Source organism: Colias eurytheme, chromosome 23, assembly GCF_061535395.1.
Source record: "Colias eurytheme isolate Ceu_HAF_F1 chromosome 23, ilColEury1 Martin Lab GWU primary, whole genome shotgun sequence".
Classification (NCBI taxonomy): domain Eukaryota; kingdom Metazoa; phylum Arthropoda; class Insecta; order Lepidoptera; family Pieridae; genus Colias; species Colias eurytheme.
Genome location: NC_143002.1, coordinates 6,264,432 through 6,286,768, shown reverse-complemented (window position 1 = coordinate 6,286,768; position 22,337 = coordinate 6,264,432). Strand labels below are relative to the sequence as shown.

The following is a 22,337-nucleotide window of genomic DNA, read 5'->3' as shown; positions in this document are numbered from 1 at the left end:
TACAAGACAGTAACATTTTCGCTCGATTCATTTTTTATTCAAAAATTATGCCTTTTTTTTTAAGGATTATTACATTTTTTTAAAGATTTACTTGAACTTTATGTCTAAAATAAATGTTAACAGTCAGAAAATAGAGTTTACTATCGAATCCCAAGATATTTCATTCTGGTACTTATATACGTTCTTACTGTTTTGTGTTTTATACCTACATATTACTTGTATACGTAGTATATTATTATTAGTCTGTGATATTACATAATATTATTGTCTACAGCTATTATAGGTTTTATTTTAATAGATAGGTAATTATAATTATTTATTTATCAATATGTACGGCGTAATTTGATACTTGTTTACATTATTATGTGTGAGGTATGTCCACAATATATTATGTGTATTATACCTTTTTTTGTAATAGGTACCTACCTATTCCTTAAAAAATAATTAGGTAACGACACTTTTTAATCGGTACTAGAGCAAATAATCCTTCAAAAATAACGTTAGCACACAATATTATATCTCAATTGGATTTTCTTTTATTCTTTAAATTATTGAGAACATTGTTTATTATTACTTTTTTTCGGTGAAGCAAGAAAAGGAGCAAGTTATTATTTGGCTACTCTTGTAAGTAAATACAAAATCAGCACATGAAAGTACGTTAACAATGATAATAGTATTTTAATGCATAACGAAGTGAACGAGGGTCAACTTGTAAGTAATTAAAATTGGTATCGATAGGTTATTAAATAGTTGACACAGTGATTATAAAATATGTGTACACATCCTAATAGTTAACTAGTTCAAACTACAAAAAAGTTAAATATCTATGCAAACTCTGCAATTTATGCATTCGTAAGTGAGACGTACAGTAGTGTGTTTTACATTCGCGCCATTTTTTAAATTTTGAATTTATAACAATTATTGTGAAACAAAATTGAAACAATGCTTCGACAATATCTGGTGGTTATTATAGGTAGGTAATTATATTTTACTTTTAATTAATTTCGTGTACTTGTAACAAAAAATACCTCTATGAACCCACAATACCTATATAATTAAAAAAATATTAGATTCGGTGATTATCGTTTCGCGTAAATAATCTCGTCTCACTAAAAATTATTGTTTTTCCACTTCTTTGCTAAAATAAATTAAAGGGATTTTAATAATTAATTGATAATGACTAGGTATATTACGTAGGTATTGTATTAATGTACTGTTTAATAAAAAATTAATGAACAAACAGACATACCTGCCAAAAATCGGCTCAGTGCAATAAAAAAAGATATTGCGTCTGAGGTTAGTTATCTGTTTGGACCTAATTCATCTGATTCGATTCATCTGTTTGTTGCACAAACCTACAATTATAGGTTATAAATACATCTATACTAATATTATAAAGCTGAAGAGTTTGTTTGTTTGTTTGTTTGTTTGAACGCGCTAATCTCGGGAACTACTGGTCCGATTTGAAAAATTCTTTCGGTGTTAGATAGCTCATTTATCGAGGAAGGCTATAGGCTATATACCATCACGCTACGACCAACAGGAGAGGAGCCATGGGGGTGAAACCGCGCGGAGTGGCTAGTACTTAATATAATGTAATAGCCTCTAATATAATTGATTATAACTATTAATAATGTTAACTATAACTTATGTACCTTGATTAATTTTAATACATTTTGCTTATCTAACTAGAGAGGTTAAATAATATTGTGGGGCTATAAAATAATAATCGCAGTGCACTTCAATGTTAAATTCCAGATAAAACATCTTGACAAGATTAAATTGATAAAATATATTCGCATGCATTTGTATGGAATTCAGATACTAAAAGATATTATTATATATTTAACCAGTTCATACTTCCAGGTTTAACAGGAATAAAATATAAATAATCACTACTTACATAGTATAAAACAAAGTCGCTTTCTCTGTCCCTATGTCCCTGACCCTTTTTTTTTGGTAACGGGGAGGAAATCTTCAAAAGATACTCCCTTTTGGGGGAAAAAGAGAGCATGTGGGATTCTTACCCACTAAAACCTCCTCGACGGCCAATCCCAAAGCATGATAGCGGGGACTCCGGGATCTCTCGCAGAACGCACCAGAGCTCCCGCAGCTATATGCCAGACTACGTGGCTTCCCTGCCTCATTATCGACTACCCAGAGTGGGTAGGACAGTCACATGACCGGGAAGATGTTATAGGTGGCTCAATACCCCCTTGAACCGCCCTCGGTCCTAAAATGTCCCTGACCCTATTATATTATATTGTATGCTTAAATCTTTTAAACTACGTAACGGATTTTGATGCGGTTTCTTGAATGATTCAAGAGGAAGGCTTTAGTATTTAACTTGTTAAGTTTTAGACAAAGCGGGCGAAGCGGCGGGCGGAAACCTAATAAACAATAAAAAAAGAAAAAAATAATATTTGAACCTAATAGACGACATGCAATTTTACTTCTTTTTCGTATCACCTAACCTTGAGGCCTTTTTTCTACCAAGCAATTTTATTAATTTCCGTCTACATTTTTAAATAACCAAAATTGTGCCCGCATAGGTATATGAGATAATAAAAAAGACAAAACGTAAGAATATAACATAATACAGTTCAAATAGAAATGAAATTATCATAAGAAATCCGGTAGGTATCATTTCGAAAATCCTAAGAAATCGCAAATAATGATATCAGCTGCAGTGTGTAAGACTAAGATAACGGAATTATGCAGCTCAGTTAAAACTAGTCAAATATACAGAACTTAATGTACTATGGATTAAGGATATTTTACGTTTCTATAATGTTTCAGTAGGGTAGGCATTTTAACCCATCTTTCGTAAAACTGATGGAAGTTTGTACGACCCGTAACATTGAAATCAATAAAAAAAATTCAATAATTAAAAATATACAACGCAATAAATATACAGCCGTTGCATATTTCCTCCCATTTCGACATTCGCAAGGGAATAAAAACATACAGGGTACTTCCAGGAAAGACAGAGACTTGAAATTTGGCTAAAACCATGGTCTTATAGCACAATTAATAAAGAAAACAATTTCTAAAACATGCATTTTAAAGTTACGTACAACTACTTGTATAGTATTTTATTAGTATCTGTTGTACAATAGGTTTGTTCGAGGCCCCCGGTGCACTAGCCCGACTTGCACTTGGCCGCTTTTTCTATACATCTATACAAATATTATAAAGAGGAAAGGTTTGATTTTTTGTTTGTTTGTTTGTTTGTATGAATTGAATAGGCTCCGAAACTACTTGGCAGATTTGAAAAATTCTTTCACTGTTGGAAAGCTACATCATTTCTGAGTGACATAGGCTAGGTTTTATCCCGGAAATCCCACAGGAACGGGAACTATGCGGGTTTTTTTTTTAAAACGCGGGCGAAGCCGCAGGCGGAAAGCTAGTATTTTTTATATTTGGTACACGTTCAAGTAAATGTAGATGGATCATATTTTTTTATTATACGTATAAAGCGCGTCACACACGGTGAAGATACTATAATATTTTATCTTAAGATACTGTTAAATTTTATATTACAGTATCTTAACGCATCCGGTATCAGCGTTCGGACCATCATTTTTCTTTTTGTCATTGCGTACTAAGACTCCTGTAGAACCGCCATCCTGTTACAAATGACCCACAAAGTTTCGTTAATAATCTACGTCATATTTTACTGCTAATTACCTAGAAGCACAATAAAAGAAAGATAGAAAGAAAGAAGGTTTATTTAGTACCACATTACAGTAAAATCAAAGAAAAATATCACCATCACCATGGACTAATAAATATAATACTTACAACTAAAAAAAAAGATGGGTTGCACTCCGGGAGTGCCGGCAGAAGTGAAAACTTGATTATTGAATAATTAGTTCAGTTAATTAAGTCAGTAACTTTTTCCCTAATTTTATATCCCCTTTCAGCAAATCTAAGCGTACTCACAACAGGTATGAGTACATCATGGCCATCACCGATGATAGTGAAGCTGGTTACTGCTGGTGAATCACCGCTGTCAAGATCACCAACTGATGAAGAAGTATCTTGGATCGTGTCTTTGGGTTTTCTATTGGGTACAGTTTGTGAGTATCATATGATTTAGGTGGTTGAATTGCTGTTTATACATAGCTTTTTAGTTAAGATAGTATCCTTAGTAGGATATCTTCTCCTTTCTCAGTTTTAAGTGTCTCTAACGTCATATTATCTTTATAATCTTATTTTTTAATTTACCCATAATTACATGCACTTAATGGTAAACATAACAAAAAAAAAATATGATTCAAGGATGTAGGTCACAACGATATGTTAGCTTTTCACGATAAATAGGCAACACTATATATAGCTGAGATTAGCATGTTCATTGTTGAACCAAACAAATTCATTCTTTATTATTGCAATAATAGACGAACTTATTATATTTCTTTCAGCAAACATCATTGGCAGTACATTCCTAAATATAATAGGTAGAAAGTATTGCATTTTGACCTGCTCGGTTCCCAAACTAGCTATGGCCATAATACTGATCTTCTCTACAGAAGTTTGGCTTGTAATTCTGGCACGAACTGTCATGGTCATGGGAGATTGTTTTGTTCTGGTGGTCGTTCCTATTTATATTACGGAGATTGCTAGTGTAAGATATTTTGATATATCTAGTTGAAGATTACGTAGATCCTACTAATCCTGCTAATATATTATAGATGTGTAAAGACGTCGTTCTACCTATCCTATTCTATCAAACTAATCCTATTTTTATAATAAATGGGAATATATTATAAAGGTGGATGTTTATTACTCATTCATGAAAAAGCAACTGACCTGATTTGTGTGAAATTTTGATTATAGAGATAGATTATAGCCTGGAATAGTAATTTGGCTACTTTTTACTTGAGTACCATTCAATGAACCCAAGTTTGCACCGAGTATAATATTATAATTTTGTTAGCGTTATGTATTGGTATGAATTTGGCATTTCGAAATATTTTTACATGCTTATAATTGTAGGAACGAAAATTATATCTGATAATAATAGGAGCCTTTTTTTTCCAGAAAGAACTCCGTGGTGCTTTAGGAGCGTTGCTCCAATGTTTTAGTTCATTAGGAATGTTGATCACATTATCTGTTGGACCATTTGTTTCCTATTACACGTACAGTTATATAATCTGTGGAGCTATTGTAGTGGCTACTATGCCACTCTTATTTCTACCTGAAACACCGTACTATTTGATTTCTAAAGGTAATCCTATTTTTTATATTTATCTCCAAAAAATGCAGCTCTGAGTCAGAAACTTAAATTTAAAGACCAATGTAGCATATTAAGTAAATCTGTTAAACCCAATGCATATACAGATATTTTCAATATTGCAATGCTAAAACATAAATAAATTATTGACCACCGTCAAAATATTCCAGGAAAAACAGACGCTGCACTAAAAACCCTAATTACCCTCAGATATTCGGAAACAGAAGCCAAAATAGAACTAGAAGAATATAGAAAATCGATTGAAGAACATGTAGAAATAGATAAAAAGGAGCTTTTTAAGGACAAAACGTTTTTAAAAGCGTTAGCACTTAGTGTTCTTATGTGCGGGGGTTCACAGTTAGTAGGATACAACGCTGTCAGCTTTTACTTGCAAACGATTTTGATCTCTACGCAAACGAATATAATGCCGGAAATCGCGTCTGTGATAATTAGTGTTATTCAAGTGGTGTCTTGCTTGTCTTTGACGGTTTTGACATCGATCTTTCAAAGGAAACGGTTGTTGGTCAGTTCGTTGTTCGGGATTTTCGTGGGAATGGTGAGTTACATTCTTACTAAGAGATAGCAATTTGACTTCAGATAAGGAATTAGGACAAATTATACAATTAATAAATGACTTCAGTTAATCTAGCCAAAATTCTGTTCAATTAACACACCGTTCGAAGTTATTTAGGCGGACTTGGACAAAATTGACCCAAAAAATAGATCGGCACCACCATTGTTATTTTTTAAGGGAAATTAGTTTTAGGGGGTTTAATGATAACCAAAATATTTCATTCTATGAATTTGCAGATGGGTTTAGGTACTTTCTTCCAAGTAAGTGGACCGGATTATGAAGTCACTGGATTCATGAACTATTTGCCGATAATTTCACTTATATTGGTCGTGTTTTGTTATAGTGCTGGTAAGTTGAAAAGTATACTTAGAACTGTGAAATCCATACTAATATTATAAATGCGAAAGTAACTCTGTCTGTCTGTCTGTTACTCAATCACGCCTAAACTACTGAACCAATTTGCATGAAATTTGGTATGGAGATATTTTGATACCCGAGAAAGGACATAGGCTACCTTTTATTGCGAAATATGTACCACGGGCGAAGCCGAGGCGGACCTCTAGTTTACCTATAAGTTTATTGTTGTACCCACATAGGTAGACTTAATTAATAAATATGTAGTTTTAAAAGATTTAAACTCGAACTAAAACATTTCCTTATTCACTTTTGGATCGTCATAACATATCATGTACCCAGTTTTACCATTCACCACCGGTTCGGAAAACAGTTTTTGCAGCGAAGTCGGCACTCTTTTAAAATCCAATTTACATATTGAAACTTAAATTAAAATGTGTTTATTTTTTAAATTTTCTCTGCTTTTCAGGAATTGGAGCATTACTATGGCCAACAGCCACAGAACTTTTCGAAGGTCCCACACGAGCATTTGGCACTACTTTTGGTCTTGTATTTAGTCTCTTAACAATATTCCTTACAGCTAAATATTTTCCCATTATGACTGCCGCATTTGGACCAGCGTCTACTTATTGGTTTTTCAGCGTTTCTTGTTTCATTATTGGTGCATTAATTACGATGTACTTACCGGAAACCAAAGATAAAACTTTTAGAGAAATTCAAGTGTCCTTGGGTAAAAAGGATGACAAGAAATGTCCATCTTGAGTTTAATTTGCTGTAAAATATTGGAGATATTGTTGACTATAATTTACTTTGTGTTAAAAGACTCCTAGTATCGTAGAATAAGCATAAATAAATATATAGGATATCGTTGTATTAGAACGAGTGAAAGAAAGTATTACCAAATTTCTATAATGTACAATTTAATTTAAAATATTAGGACTTAAATTATAAGGACTTAAATTTAGTGACGATTAACGAATGACATTGGATGACCTATGAATGCAACGATTATATTGTATTAAATGATTTTAATTGTACACAATACAGTTACTTAATTATTTTTATTCGTTAAGAAATAAAAACTTATGAGCGTTTCATTTGTTTTTATTAGCACACCAAACGACCAAATTCAGGAGCCGATGAATAGCAGAATATTATGTCTAACTACTTATTTTGTTTTGGGAAAGATAGGTACCTAAGTAACCCCTTCCTACAAAATTAATATTCTAATCGGCAATTAAAAATGTAACGAGAATTATCAAATTAAATCTCTCTTTCTTCCGTTTTGACTTTTGAATATAAATCTCAAAAATTCAATCAGTGCAGCAATACATTTTAAATAATGGTTGCTGCTTTGCTGACGGGGAGTCCTTTTTGCCTCCATTACTATCTTTTTTTTTCTGTTTTGTGTATTAATTACTAAGAGTTACATGGTGGCAAATAAAACGCTTTCTATTTCTATTTCTAAATTAAATTTTTGGATTATTATCCGATGTGATATATTAAGGTCAGCAAGTAGCAAAGTACAATACCTTACAAACATTATTCTATTGATTAAAAAAAATGATATCTGTACTAAGTCTGTACTATTAAAGGTGTGTACAAAATAAAACTAAAAAAATAAATTCCGTGAATATATTTTATCATTGTTGATTGAATGGGCGAAACTGTAGGTACTTTATAGGGCGTCGAGTTAAGAGTCGTAAATTTTTTTGTGCTTAGATATTGGCTAATAAGCAACCTAAATCTGAAATTTCATTTGTTTTTGGAAATTCAAGTTATTGAGTTACGAATTTTTGAAAATCGGAAAATCTCTCGACTCTCATCTCGACTCCCTATAAATTGAGGGTTTTTTTTTGCTGATTATAAGTAGGTACCATATCACTGTTGCATGGTTTTATAATTTGATTCTAATTAATTAAGTCTATCACAATAATATACAATACAATTTAATATATTTTTACTTTTTAGCTAGGTAACTAGTTACCACACATTTAAATACATACTTTTTAAATATGTTTTTAAATTCGATTTTTTTATGATATTTGTCAGTTGTCACTGCTACTATTACATTTTACACATTCCTCATCATTGATATTACAGATGCGAATTTGATTACTTACCTGGATATTTTTAAAAGCAAATTTTACCTGAAAGATTACATTTTTTCAAGATTTTTTCACTCTTTGTCTATTCTTAGTGAATACCATGAAACTTACAATTACGAAAATTTTTTTGTAGGAGCAATAAATCTAGTTACGCTATTACAAAGTCGCGTTCATTCACTACACTCCGTATTGGCTTTGACAGACACCGGATGGATTTCGCGCGTTTTTTAATTTTTTCTTTTTTTTTTCGTGTGTTTTTTGCCAGTGACATTTAAAAAGTTTAAACAATGAAATTCCAAATATCACCAACTCTGGTGCGACAATATGCGGTGGTTTTAGTGGGTAATGTAATATTTTTAATGTTTTGTACAGAACAACTATCTATGCTTAACTTTCGTAGTAATTAATGTTCGTCAAGTTTACCTTAATACCTACTTACAAAGGTAGGTAGAAACAGATTAATTATTATTTTAAAATATAATGTAGGTAGGTACAGATTGCTGGAGACACTCCCTGTAAAGAAATATGATATATGGTATGAGTTAAAAATGCATAGATTTATTATAATTATGTTCTCTTAAATATGAGTCGGTTACAATATAATTTTATTCAAAATAAGGTGTTAATTATATAAAAAAAATCGAACCCTTGAATTGATTAACAGAATATAATATTATTGTATAACACTGGTCAACAATGGTTTTGTTGCCCTTAATGTGAGATTTCTAATAATTTTAGACCTATATTTTATAAAACTATTAAGGTAACGGCACCAGTGGTGGACAAGCATCCAGTAATGGACAAAATAAATATTAAATTTAAATATTAAGACCAAAATTAACGTTATATAATTTGGCAATACTTAAAATAAAAGTTTGGTTCATAAGCTATCAAAATACGACATTTCATCTTATTTGGCCAAAATGTTTGAAGATGGCAGAACGTTATGTTTAGTTGCTGCGACTCGTTTCGAAGAAATCCGTTTTTACTAAGAAAATCCTTAAGGAAGTGAGGACACAATTTTGGTTATAAGAATTTTTGTATAAATGTCAGCAAAATTTTATATTACTTTTATTTATAGTAGTTAAGTGTACGAAATATTACACGATTTAGTATCATGATAGGTTATGTTGTTTAAATAAAATTCATCAGTGTCCATAACTGGATTTAATTCTATGGATATATCCATTTATGGACATATGTCGAAAATAAACTTTTTTTAAAGGTATTAATTACATGCGCTTTTCTGTATTGTCTTTTCTTTCTGATTAATAATATACCTATTACGACCATTTCAAACAAAGGGTTCCAATATTGTACAACAATTGTCCATGACTGGATTTGCTTTGGTTCCTATAATGGACATTGATATTTTTTGTTAAAATTGCACTAATGGGTCCAACAACATAATATCTATCTAAACATGAAGAATATATTTTAGAACAATGGGTCATTATTGCTGTGCGACTCGTTCTCGGCTTCATTCTCTATCACTGCGTAGAGAAGTCGCATACTTATGCGTATTGTAACGCATCTATCATAGAGAGTTCTCTGATGAACTGTTTGGATCGTTGTCTGCTGCTAAATTTCACCACCATATAGCACACACGCTTAAATTTCATCCACACCATCTTGACAACAGTTTAAAAAAAGCTTTTTGTCTCGTGCTACAATTTGGAATCCATATCGATGGACCGATCAGATTAAGAAGAAGAAGTCCCAAAATGGATGGAATGGCAGTACTTTTTTTAGTTATATTTTTCATCCCTGACTTATTGAGAAAAAAAACCATATTGGTGTTTCTTAACGGACATAACTCGTATTTAACGATGCATTTGTCCAATTTTTGCATAGAAAATGGAAATTAAGACTGTTTTAAATATTATAAGTATGCAAAATAATTAATAAGTACTATTTTTTATAAATACATCTCCGATTTGTTGTATTCCAATCATCATTTTCAAGATTCTATTGATAACTATAAGTCTTCTCCAAGTGTAAATAAGTGGAGAAACGACATTAGGTACAGTCCATAAATGGGTGTTCATAACTGGATGTTATCCAAAACTGGGTGTCCATCATTAGATTTCTCACTGTCCAACACTGGTGCAAAAAAGTGGTTTTTTAATTTATAAATAACTTCATTATTTATGCATTGTAATCTTTTTTCTAACATTGGTTACGTTAAACTAACATTGAACTAAAGGTATAACTAAACCAAGTCTAATAAAGTTAAAAAACCTACGAGAAATTTGTAAAAAACTTCAATTTTTTCCTTAATCTGTACAAGACTGGTGCCGTTACGTTAGTGGTTTAGGTAGATTGTCCTCTAGTTTTTTTAATCCTAATTTTTTTATTAGGCTATAAAACGCAGAAAGAAATAATAGGTGTAGGTATGCACTTCCCAACGTTAAAATATCCTAATATTTTATTACAATGTTTTAATAATTATTGTTTTGCTTTAGTTTTTAATTAATTTCCATAGAAATAAAATCATTAAAACTTATGACATAGGTAGTAGGTAACTAGTTAGGTACATTTTAAAAGATTTACTTGTATATTTAATTCGTACACAATCGGACCATCAGTAATATGCCTTCATGTGACGATCCCGTATAGTTTGATACCTTTATTCCCTCATTTTTAAGGTCTTTTGGATACGCTCTTCTTTTTTGAAAATTATTTTTCAAAAAATAATTTAAAATAAAGTCATAAAGAAGTTTCACTTCTTACGTGTGTACACTAGTACACGCACACATTTTTTTTATTAATTAATCAATGACATTGAAAATATTACGTATCAGGATCAGGATACATCTTACAAAAATACAGGGGCCGTATTATGACCTCTTATTTCCTGTCAGTGAGTGCCGTGATGTGAATATCGTACCAGATTCCACGACACAAGTTCTCTTAGTGTGTGAGCTATAGTTAATACTTAAAATTTAAATACATAATATACTTATTCTTATCTTGTTAAATTTGTATTATTATTGTGTTTTTTTGCTTTTAAGCAATCAAAAATTATTTATTTAGGTATAAATAATTTTTCATTTTTCATTTTCAATTCAACTGACTGGCAAATGGCCATGGCTGGTTATTGCTATCATAATATGAATTTGCCAGTCAGTTTAAAATATCTGTCTGGAAATAAGAGGTTAGATAGATAAATGTTATTTGTTTTGATATGACGAAGCAGTTTTTTTTTAATCTTTATTTATTATGAGAGTTTGATCATACTTGATCATGTCACTCTCAAAAATAAAATCAAAACATAACATAACAGTAAACAGATTATTCTAACAGTAAAACATAATAATTATTATCTCACGTCTACTTAAACCTAAGGATACAATTTTAATTAATTTTCTTGCTTCATTTGAGGTCGGACAAGCTAAGATACTATTACAAAAGCCTAAATTGAACCGACAATCAAATAATTCCTTCCTCTCTTCTTCATTCCGGACACATTCCATCAATATGAGTCAGAATGGCTGCAACTACTTTAGTACCTAGGTATTATAGGTAAGTATCTAATCTTGTACACTTATAACACGGATTTGTCGTGATAATTTTTTGCAATTGGGTAACTAGGTCAGCAATGGAGATAAAAGATATTGGACAAATAATAATGATTGTTTTTATAAATGTAGCATGTAGGTATAATCTATGATATTGCGTAGTGTCGCAGTAATTAAGTAACTGTGTTGTGATTATATAGAATTTTGTATACGTATTTTAATATAATATTATCTGTGGCATTTTTTTCATAAAAATCTTTCGAAGACGTCTAGGTACCTAGGCACTTATATGTATACGCACGTATACGCAAATTCATCTAAAAATGCAATATTAAAACACCTATGTCACTATTAAAATCTTATTCCTATCGGTTTTATCATTTGAACACAATTACCCTGAATTAGATGCGTTCTGAATATTTATCATGTTGCAATGTCATGGCTCATGGTCTACCTTGAACTATCTACCCATAGCGTATAGGTCTCTGGTCTACTAGAATCTGATGGCATATTTATATTTATAAAATAAAAGATTTTCACGTGGCAACTTTATTTGACAACAGCTATAAAATTGGTTGTCAAATTATTTGTCTTCTTCGCAGTTGATGAATAATTTTTAGGATTTTGTTTATAAAATCTTCGAACATGTCGAAAAAGCGGCTGCGATCACAAGCAAGAGGTGTTGTTTACAATGTGTATAGAAAAATATTCGATGAAGAAGGGTCAGAAACATAACAATTTTCAATTTTGAAGATTTTATTGGTAAATTTGACTTACCCGTTTTGATACTTTTAATTAAAAATATTATAAGTAGGTACTTAACTATAATATTTTTTGTTGATTACAATATAATTTTATGAAAACTTATTACAGGAGTTTCCAATACGGCTATTCGTCAAGTCTAAGCTGTCCAAGTCAACTTTATAATGTGTGTATCTGATAATACTTACGAAAATAAACATAGTTAAATTATTTTATTTATGCTTTATTTCATAAAAAATTATAAGCAATCTAGTTTTGATCTGCATTATCATTATATCCATATTTTGACATGGCATAATGATTTAAACAAATATAGGTATGTGTAAATAATAATATGTCTAATATACATATAAAACTAATATGTATATTATACATGAAAGTATGTACATACATAATACAGTATTGTCCACTTATGTAATGTGACTAATGATATTGAGGACAAAATAAAAAGTTTTAATTGAGTGAGTTCAGCAATTTGAGTTACATTTTTAACGCTTAGTTCTTATCATAATTTGGTCATCATAATATTATTATAAGATTAGGACTGTAAAGTTTACAATTATTACTGAAGTAACAATTTAATAAAATATAATTTTTACCTGTTAATGCTGCCAATTTCATTGCTACAACCAAAACAATATGACCCCAATAAAATAAGTCTAAAGGATTCGGTACAAATGTATACTATAGGGATACAAACATACAGGTAAACCTAATAAAAGCACAGATCATGTTATACCTACTATTCATAGTAGTTTAATAAAAGTAAAAAATTAGTGCAAATGCAAGCTCAGCAAATTTAAATATCCAAAGGTGAATATAATGTCAAAAGGAACCTCATTATTATTATCAATGAATTAACGTAACTGTCTCGTCTGTTTTTTGCAGCGCGATTTTCCCGAAGGTCAACCGGTTCTATTACTGGTAAAGTTTTGTTTTCATTTCGTAATTAATAATTATATTGAAGATCAGAGCTTTGTAAAGTTTTGGGGTTCCGTATATTATATTATTTTGATGTTTTATATTGATGTTTTTCGTCTAAAAAATTATGGAGTGTAAAAACTGTAAACTTTAAATACATGTCCTATACTATATGGATTGATCGAGACAGATTTTTGGAGTACCTACTTATTTTGTATAGTTTTACAACCGACGAAATTATAATGCACAAGATAACGTTCTGTCAGACTGTCGGCTTATCCCATGGATACAGACATTCTTTGGTGAAAAAAATGTGGCACTCGGGGACTGCCATGCCGCGGTAAAGCATAGCATGCGTTCAAGCCACACCTCCGAGCCCGTCGGAGGTTTTGTCGTTACGGAATTTCTCGATTCGGTCCCCGCACTCAAGGCCCGCGATAGAAGCTATGCAATAGCTTAAAAATAAGAAGTATCAAGATCGTTCAGTCCATTTTCCCTAGGGCTGCACACTCAAAATTTTGATTTCCCTAATTGCCATCAGATTCTGGTTTACCTATAATAATGGTATATACTTATTGCGTACCTATATACTATACGCTACTATTAAGTAGTTAGGTACCATTTAAAGAAATAAAATTAAAAATAGTTTATTTCGTTTCTAATTTTACACAATATGGAGTAGTAGGGCCCTCCTAGTAAGTTTAAAATAAAACTTGTGTCAGGACAACCCACTCTTCCTTAACTTAAAATAGGTTAGGTACGTGAAAAAAATAAACTTTTTATAACTAAATATGAATACATAGTTAAGTGTGAAGTGTAACAATTTGTTAAATTACTAAATAATATAGAAATAATAATTACACAGTGCATGACGTAGCAAGGAGTTTTTCTATGTCATCATAATTAAGTATTTTTAGCCAGTTCATTGTTTTGTTTTTTTAAATCACAGCAAAATAATCTATTACTGTCTTACCACAAAAAACTTTTTCTGGTTTGTCGTATTTCACATAGACAACTATTAAGTGAAAGATCCCTGGTTTAAAGTTAGACTAGCGTTTAGCTACTATTATGTATTCTGTGGTTAGACTGTGTTTAATTTTTTTGTGGGTTAATGAGTTAGCTGAGTATTGGCATCTGGCAAAATCAGTTTTGGTACAACGAGTTTTAATTACCTCCTTCTTTCCTAGTATTCTGTTACCATAGAGAAGGTCAAATATTATGAACAAAACGGCCCCTATAATAAAAAAAAAACAATTTGGCATTAGTTAAGTAGGTAATTATTGAAGTGAAACTTCTTTATCGGGGTTGGAAAAAAATTAAGTGTAGGTAACATTTTTTCGTTACGCGTGACATTTTTCCGTTACGCGCCATCTTTTTCTTATCCCTACCACGCGTGATTCGACGTATTTCTGTAAAGTTGCATATAGTAAATTATTTTTTGAAAAATAAGGTCATAAAGAAGTTTCACTTCTTACGTGTGTACACGCACACATTTTTATTTTTATTTCAGTCAATGCTTTGTCTGTAAATGACTAGTTATTTAATTAAGTAGGTAGTAATGATTTTCCTGTTTTTGGTATAACGCGAGTATTATCATAATATGTAGGTAAGTAGGTATAACATTTTATTTTAAAAATGTAAGTATCTTTAACTTCTGTAACAAAGATCTTAGAAACAAATTGCACCACATTGTAGCATCATGGTAATCAAGGAATTAGTTACAATAAGTATTCTAGGGATGTATCAAGACCTTTGACCTGAATTTTACGAGCAATATGCAGAATTATTTTATTGCTCGTAATAAAATATTAATTAAATTATTAGCTATTATAATGAACATTGATTTATAATTTCCAGAAACTATTTACATACGTTCCTCTATCACAATCCAATAAATATTAAATTATCATGATATATGTGTCCTCTATATCATCATCAGTCCATATACGTTCCCACTAATGGGACACGGGCCTCTTATGAGGATACCATATTATAATCCACCACGCTGGCCAAGTGCGGGTTGGCGGATGACACATATCGGTTTCCTCACGATGTTTTCCTTCACCGTTCGAGCAGTGGTGATGTTACAATATGCGCAGATAATTGAAAAATCAATTTATTTCCTGTGTCCTCTACATTGCGTACATTTTCCAAAGTAACTACCTAAATTTTCTACAACTCGAGAATGGCTAAATTTATTTGGAGAAAAGATTTGGAAAGAAAATTATAGATGAAGGACATGGCTACATTCATATCACAATTAAGGAGCCATTTAAGGGTCCGATTCCAATATTACCCCTGCTACAGGTACGTGAGTAGATTTAAGGCTACATTTGACAAAAATCTGCTGAAAGCTAGTGTTTTAAAATTTAATCTTGCACTTAAAAGATTCATAATCAGACTCATCAAACAAGAGACAAGGTTTATAATACGCGAATTATCAAAGAACACAAATTAGCTTTAGAAGTATTAAAAGAATATTATCATTGACCAAAATAAATTAAAACCATTAAAACACATCTACAAAAACGAAAACAAAGAAACTTAACTATAAGTAGTAGTAGGTATCGGATAAAAAAAGAACACGACGTGTCAAAAGTCAAACTTCTTTGGCAAGATTCAAAGGTACCAAAATCATCGCTTTACTCCACTACGTGACGTTATTGCCATGACGAAATCTTGAAATTTTACTAACAATGCATCTAAAGAAGTTCCACTTCATGCTTCGACAATACGTAACAATAATAAATTAATAACTTAAATATAATAAGAAGAAATATTACATTTTTGTTATATTAGTTACACTTGTAGAACACTTGTTTTAAAACCGTCGCTTCATCGCCATAAAGTATGTTTAAATAAGATAATAAGTAGGTACTAATTAAAAAAATTATGTTTGTTTTATTACAATAATAAGTTAAACAGGTGTTTGTATCTTTACAAGGATGAGTTTTAACGCTTTATCTCATGAGATTTCTTATCATTAAACAATTATGGATATTTAAGATTAAAGAATCTAAAAGATATTCGTACCTGTATTAACTGCGAGTCATCTGTTATTTTTTTTTTGTAAAATAGATAATTTGCCACCAATAGCATAGCATGTAGGGGTGCAGTATACCTATTCTTAAAATTAAGTTTGTAAGATATCTTTTAAGTTGGTGAAATAGGAAGAGGGAATAGTCGAGAGACAGACCTTAAATATGCATCAGTTCTTCTTCTTATGAGGTCGAACTTTTGGAGAGAGACAGCGATAGTTTTTTAATTACCTAATTTTTAAGTGTCTTCAACCAAATTTCCTCAAAAACATAACCTAAAATCTACTTCATCTTTCGGATATTAATTGTATTCTGTATCCCTAACCTATATTTTTATTAGTTTTCATCCCAATTCAACCGCAAGTCAACTTGCAAGGCAAGATCTCTTTTTTAATTTCTCTCTTTTTATTCCTACTATTTCTTCCGGCACATTATTGGCTACTATTATACTTTTGTTATAATGATTTATTTCTTCTTCTTCTTTTTCCAACTCCCGATCCCAGTGAGGACGGATTCTGCCAATGTCAAGTTTTGAACAGACGATTAGTTTAAGCACAGTATTACAATTTACAATATTATTCTGTGGTTTAAGTAAATGCTCATGTTAAGCGTGCTCTGTGCTGTGGAAAATCACGGATGAGATGATTCAATGATTTATTTATACAATTTCAGTTAATCTGTGCATGCTATCAACAGGCATGAGTATAGCATGGCCGTCACCAATGTTGGTGAAACTGACAGATGTAAATCAAACTCCTCTGGAAAGACCACTGACGGCAAGCGAAGGTTCCTGGATGGTGGCTTTGGGGTTCCTGTTTGGTGGTATTAGTGAGTATTTAAGTAATTTTTATACTATTATAAGAAAAAACACGGGAGGCTGGGTTAAATAATTGGCTTGTAACTCTAAAATCTAAAAATAAGTATATGTAGTTTTACTAACATTAGAATAAGTACTACTAACAATATATGGGCAATGCTGCCTGACATAAATAAAAATAAATAAAATAAAATAAATATTAGTTTCTACACAACTGCCTAATTATTAGTAAAATATTTTTTTTTAATAAAAATATTTTTAATGTTTCAGTTAACGTACTCGGCGGAATATTACTAGACATAATCGGTCGAAAAGCCTCTGTGTTCGTAACCTTTGTGCCGAAATTGTCAATGAGTATATTCCTCATATTTGCGACTAAACCCTGGATGGTGATATTCGCCCGGACCGTGTTTCTGATCGGCGATTGTTTAGTTCTGGTTGTCGTGCCGACATACTCGTCTGAAATAGCCAGTGTAAGTACTTATAATGTAATTTACCTAATTAATTTCTATATCTATACTAAATAATATTATAAAGCTGAAGTTTGTTTGTTTGAACGCGCTAATCTCAGGAACTATTGATCCAATTTGAAAAATTATTTCGGTGTTAGATAGCCCATTCATCGAGGAAGAAGGGCTATAATATATCATTACGCTAAGACCAAAAGAAGCGGATCAATGCCGGTGAAACCGCGGGGCGCAGTTAGTTAATAATATAAAGCTGAGGAGTTTATTTATATCTTCGTTAGATACGCTAATCTCAAGAACAATTCAGAAAAAGAGCCTACGAAGATTCGTGGGTTAAAAAATATAACTCTTACAATATCTACATGCATAAGTAGAATAGTTGCATTTTTTTTAAATTAATCAACTTCGATACTAAATATCTATACGGAAAGTATTTCAAATACTTTAGGAAAAGGATAAGGATTCGTTTGAAAAAATATCTTTTTTTTTATTGCTATTCGCTTTTAGTATCTGTTAATTATTGTTACCGATACGTTTGTGTCCTCATAATTGTTGACGTGACAACGTCTTATAATTCGATAGAGCCGGATGCACGCACGAAAAAACATGACTCATGCGGCGTTACCTCCCTCTGAGGCGTTCCATGCTTGAAGTGCAAGCGAGAGCGTGGAACGAGTGACAAAGAAGCACAATCGGACGTTGTCACGTTCAACTATCGTCAGTAAACCGACTTTACAGACAACCAATTTTTTAATTTCCTTTACTGTGAACGGAAATTTTTTAATCCTATCTTATTTAGATTACAGTCATACAATATGTACGACGTAAAAAGATTCAACATTGCAATATGTACTTACCTACATTAAGACAAGTATAGTATTTTATTCGTGGATTCCTCGTTTGTTTAAATATCAATACATTTTTAGCTATTCACGAGCTATCGCGATATTTTTAGTTTTTATAAACTACTATCTTTCCGCCGCGGCTTCAGCCGCTTTGTGTAAAACCTTCCTCCTTCCTTTCAAACCTAAAAAATAATATACTAATGCGGAATGCCTTCCTAGAGGAACACTATCTATTAAAAACACCGCATGTTGTTTTAAAGATTTAAGCATACATAGGGATATAGGGACAGAGAAGCGACTTTGTTTTATACTTTGTAACTAGTGACATTAATTATTATTTTTTTTCCTTGATCAATCATGTAGGTATTAATAAAATGGATCTTATTTGAATAACTTAAAGGTCATTATATATTATTTCAGAAAACACACCGTGGCGCCTTAGGAACGTTTCTACAGCTGTTTTCATCTCTGGGCATCTTGATCACTCTCTCCGTTGGTCCTTTCGTCTCTTATCATACTTTTAGTTATATATTTTGTGGAGTTCTAGTTGTGAGTTTGATACCCTTGATCTTTCTACCTGAAAGCCCATATTATCAGTATTCTAAAGGTTAGTAGTTTGATTTTAAATGTTATTACTTCTTAAGCCTTTTGCTGAACTCTGCTGCTAGTAATTTTGGTAATTAAATGTTCAGCCTTAATGTGTGTGCTGGATTTTTTGAAGTGAAAACTTCTTTAGCGGCGTTGAGCACTTTTTCTGTAATTGGTATAAAATCTTAAACTCGCGTCAGGACACGTGACCTGATCGAAAAAGCGTAAGACGGATGGATATCAAACATGCTCAACGTTAATAATAATCAAGTTTTCACTTCTGCCGGCACTCCCGGAGTGCAACCCGTCTTTTTTTTATTATTAGTTTTCACCTGAAACTAGTATTTGCCTCTTGATTTACAGTTTACACTGATAAATATATCATGTACTGATATCGAAATTCATCTCAACTTGGTCACCAATTTTGTAGTGATTCAAACGTTGCCGTTTTTTACAGGAAACTATGACGCAGCATTAAAATCCCTAACTACATTTCGTGGATCTAAAGAATTAGCCGCAGAAGAAATAGAAGAATATAAGAAATCAAGAGAAGACAACATAAAAATTGACAAAATTGAAATGCTCAAAAATAAAGCGTTCTTAAAATCGCTTACCCTATGCGTTCTTCTGTTCTTTGGTTCCCAGATGGTTGGTTACAACGCTGTGACGTTTTATCTGCAGACAATATTGATCTCTACGAATACTAGTGTAATGCCCGAATTGGCGTCTGTTATTATTGGTTTGATACAAGTGGTTGCGAGCGTGTCTTTAACGATTTTGACGTCTATGTTTAAAAGGAAACAGTTACTGCTATCGTCTTTGTTTGGCTTGTTTTTGGGGATGGTAAGTGCTTCCACACATAAAAATTATTATTATACTAGAAATTGAGTTTTTGTCTTCAATTTTACTCATTATTGAAATACATTTTTCTTTACGACAATCAGGCTTCCGTGTTTGGATCTATTGCTATTTTTTTTTAATTAAAATCCTTTCACATGATCCGTGCAATATTCATTTAATTAATTAATAATAATCTGTTATTTAATCTAAAGATCTGCTGTGTCTATTAATTCTTATATTCATGAGTATCAGTTTCTAATACAGTATCATTGAAGTGAAACTTCTTTATCGGGGTTGGAAAAAAATTTAGTGTAACATTTTTTCATTACGCGTGACATTTTTCCGTTACGCGCCATCTTTGTCTTATCCCTACCACGCGTGATTTGCCGTATTTCTGTAAAGTTGCATATAGTAAATTATTTTTTGAAAATTAAGGTCATAAAGAAGTTTCACTTCTTACGTGTGTACACTAGTACACGCACACATTTTTTTTATTAATCAATTTTATTTTGCATTTCAGATGGGATTAGGAGTGTTTTTCCAAACCCACTCTGATGGTGAAGCTGTGACAAGCTTCATGAATTACTTACCAATTATATCCATGGTACTCATAGTGTTTTGCTACAGTGCCGGTAAGTATCTTTGATTGAAATTGTTTATTTATATATAAACCAATATTATAAACCTGAAGAGATTGTTTGTTTGTTTGGACGCGCTAATCCCAGGAACTACTGGCCCGATTTGAAAAATTCTTTCTGTGTAAGATAGCCCATTTATCGAGGAAGGCTAAGGCTATATATCATTACGCTAAGACCAACAGGAGCGAAGCCACGCGGGTAAAACCGTGGGGCACAGCTAGTTAATAATATACAGGGTGTCCCGCATGTGACAGGGCACGCTAACGCACATGCGATTAGACGTCCAAGTGAGATGGCATAATTAAACTATCGTGAACAAAAAAGAGACAACCGAAATAAATGTGGCGAAATCAATGACGTCATGGTGAAATACACACATTTCGGCTTGCCATGCCCGGAGCGCTAATAACCTATCATTGCCAAAATATTTAACATCAAACTCAAACTCAAACATTTATTTATTCAATTAGACTTCTTATAAGAGCACTTTTGAATCGTCATAACATTTTTTTACATTTACCACCGATTCGGAAAGCAGTATCTATGGAGAAGAACCAGCATGAAACTCCATAGTTGTTTTTTTTAAATCATGTTAATATTACTATTTTTAAATGGTATCTCTCGCATATAAGTCTTCTCTTTTACTCTCAGTCATAACTTAGATTACATTTCACTCACTTGTCTACACGATTCCGGCAATCACCTGACTTTTAACTTATAAAACATCTTAAATAATACTTACATTTGTTTCTATTTTTGCAGGTATTGGCTCTCTAATCTGGCCAATATCCACAGAACTATTCGAAGGTCCAACCAGAGCATTCGGCACATCGATCGGCATATTATGTTGTCAAAGCACCGTTTTCTTTACATCTTTATATTTTCCCCTTGTGACGTCATCAGTTGGCCCAGCACCAACGTATTGGTTCTTTAGTATTTGTTGCGTAGCTGTTGCTATTCTGCTTGGTGTGTTTCTGCCAGAAACAAAGGATAAATCGTTTAGGGAAATACAGAATTCTATGGGCAATTTTAAGGATGTTGCAAAGGACAAGGCTTAGGCTTTTCCACCAATATTGTGTGAGGATGAGAAGCTAGGAATGTGATTGTAAATAACCAATAGTATCGCTTCAGACGCTAAAAGCTTCTTTCAAATTTGGTAAATTAAGAGATACTATTGGTTTTTTTACTTAGAACATATATTAATAAAAACTGACGTAGAAGCGGTATGTATATGTATTATGCGAATAAATTAGCAGTTAAAGCCGTTCCGCGTTAAACAAAGATATAATAATCATTTAAATTTTAAACCATTATCCGAAAAGTGTTAATTACGTAACCCATTAAACGCAACCAAGCTAATTAGCTGTATTCAGACGGATCGTGTTTTTACGCTTATGTCGCGTTTTTGTGGTGTCTCTCGATGTTAGCCAGAAGGGCTTCTACATCTTAAGGCGGCGCGTGAACTGAAGGTTCGCCCTGGCTATGCCACTTCTGCCTCAGGTTTTATATTATGTATTCTAACTTCTAAGGGATAAGATTTAGTTTGCTGTGATAGTAAATCGAGTAGATCTGGTGAAGAATTAAATCAGTATCTGGAATGTAAACAGGTTAAAATTGTAGAGAGG

At 32.0% G+C, this 22,337-nt stretch overlaps 2 protein-coding genes across 2 annotated transcripts; both read left to right on the top strand.

Annotated features, from left to right (window-relative positions):
* Nucleotides 1-868: 868 nt before the first annotated feature.
* On the top strand, nt 869-7,108 carry LOC149898351 (facilitated trehalose transporter Tret1-like). Its single transcript, XM_090115494.1, has 7 exons — nt 869-973; nt 3,927-4,082; nt 4,428-4,630; nt 5,047-5,233; nt 5,410-5,795; nt 6,050-6,161; nt 6,637-7,108. The coding sequence occupies exons 1-7, from the start codon at nt 943-945 to the stop codon at nt 6,927-6,929; spliced, it is 1,368 nt and encodes a 455-aa protein (XP_089971620.1). The 5' UTR covers nt 869-942; the 3' UTR covers nt 6,930-7,108.
* Nucleotides 7,109-8,471: 1,363 nt separating this feature from the next.
* Nucleotides 8,472-22,162, top strand: LOC149898350 (facilitated trehalose transporter Tret1-like). Its single transcript, XM_090115368.1, has 7 exons — nt 8,472-8,617; nt 17,190-17,345; nt 17,605-17,807; nt 19,067-19,253; nt 19,692-20,077; nt 20,595-20,706; nt 21,475-22,162. The coding sequence occupies exons 1-7, from the start codon at nt 8,563-8,565 to the stop codon at nt 21,768-21,770; spliced, it is 1,395 nt and encodes a 464-aa protein (XP_089971494.1). The 5' UTR covers nt 8,472-8,562; the 3' UTR covers nt 21,771-22,162.
* The last annotated feature ends 175 nt before the right edge of the window (nt 22,163-22,337 follow it).

Excerpts from the sequence above, each read along its gene's own strand:
- LOC149898351 (XM_090115494.1), top strand. The coding sequence starts at position 943 with ATGCTTCGACAATATCTGGTGGTTATTATAG. Across the intron at positions 5,796-6,049 it reads TCGGGATTTTCGTGGGAATG|ATGGGTTTAGGTACTTTCTT; the intron begins GTGAGTTACATT and ends ATGAATTTGCAG. Across the intron at positions 6,162-6,636 it reads CGTGTTTTGTTATAGTGCTG|GAATTGGAGCATTACTATGG; the intron begins GTAAGTTGAAAA and ends TCTGCTTTTCAG.
- LOC149898350 (XM_090115368.1), top strand. The coding sequence starts at position 8,563 with ATGAAATTCCAAATATCACCAACTCTGGTGCGACAATATGCGGTGGTT. Across the intron at positions 17,346-17,604 it reads GTTCCTGTTTGGTGGTATTA|TTAACGTACTCGGCGGAATA; the intron begins GTGAGTATTTAA and ends TTAATGTTTCAG. Across the intron at positions 20,078-20,594 it reads TTGGCTTGTTTTTGGGGATG|ATGGGATTAGGAGTGTTTTT; the intron begins GTAAGTGCTTCC and ends TTTGCATTTCAG.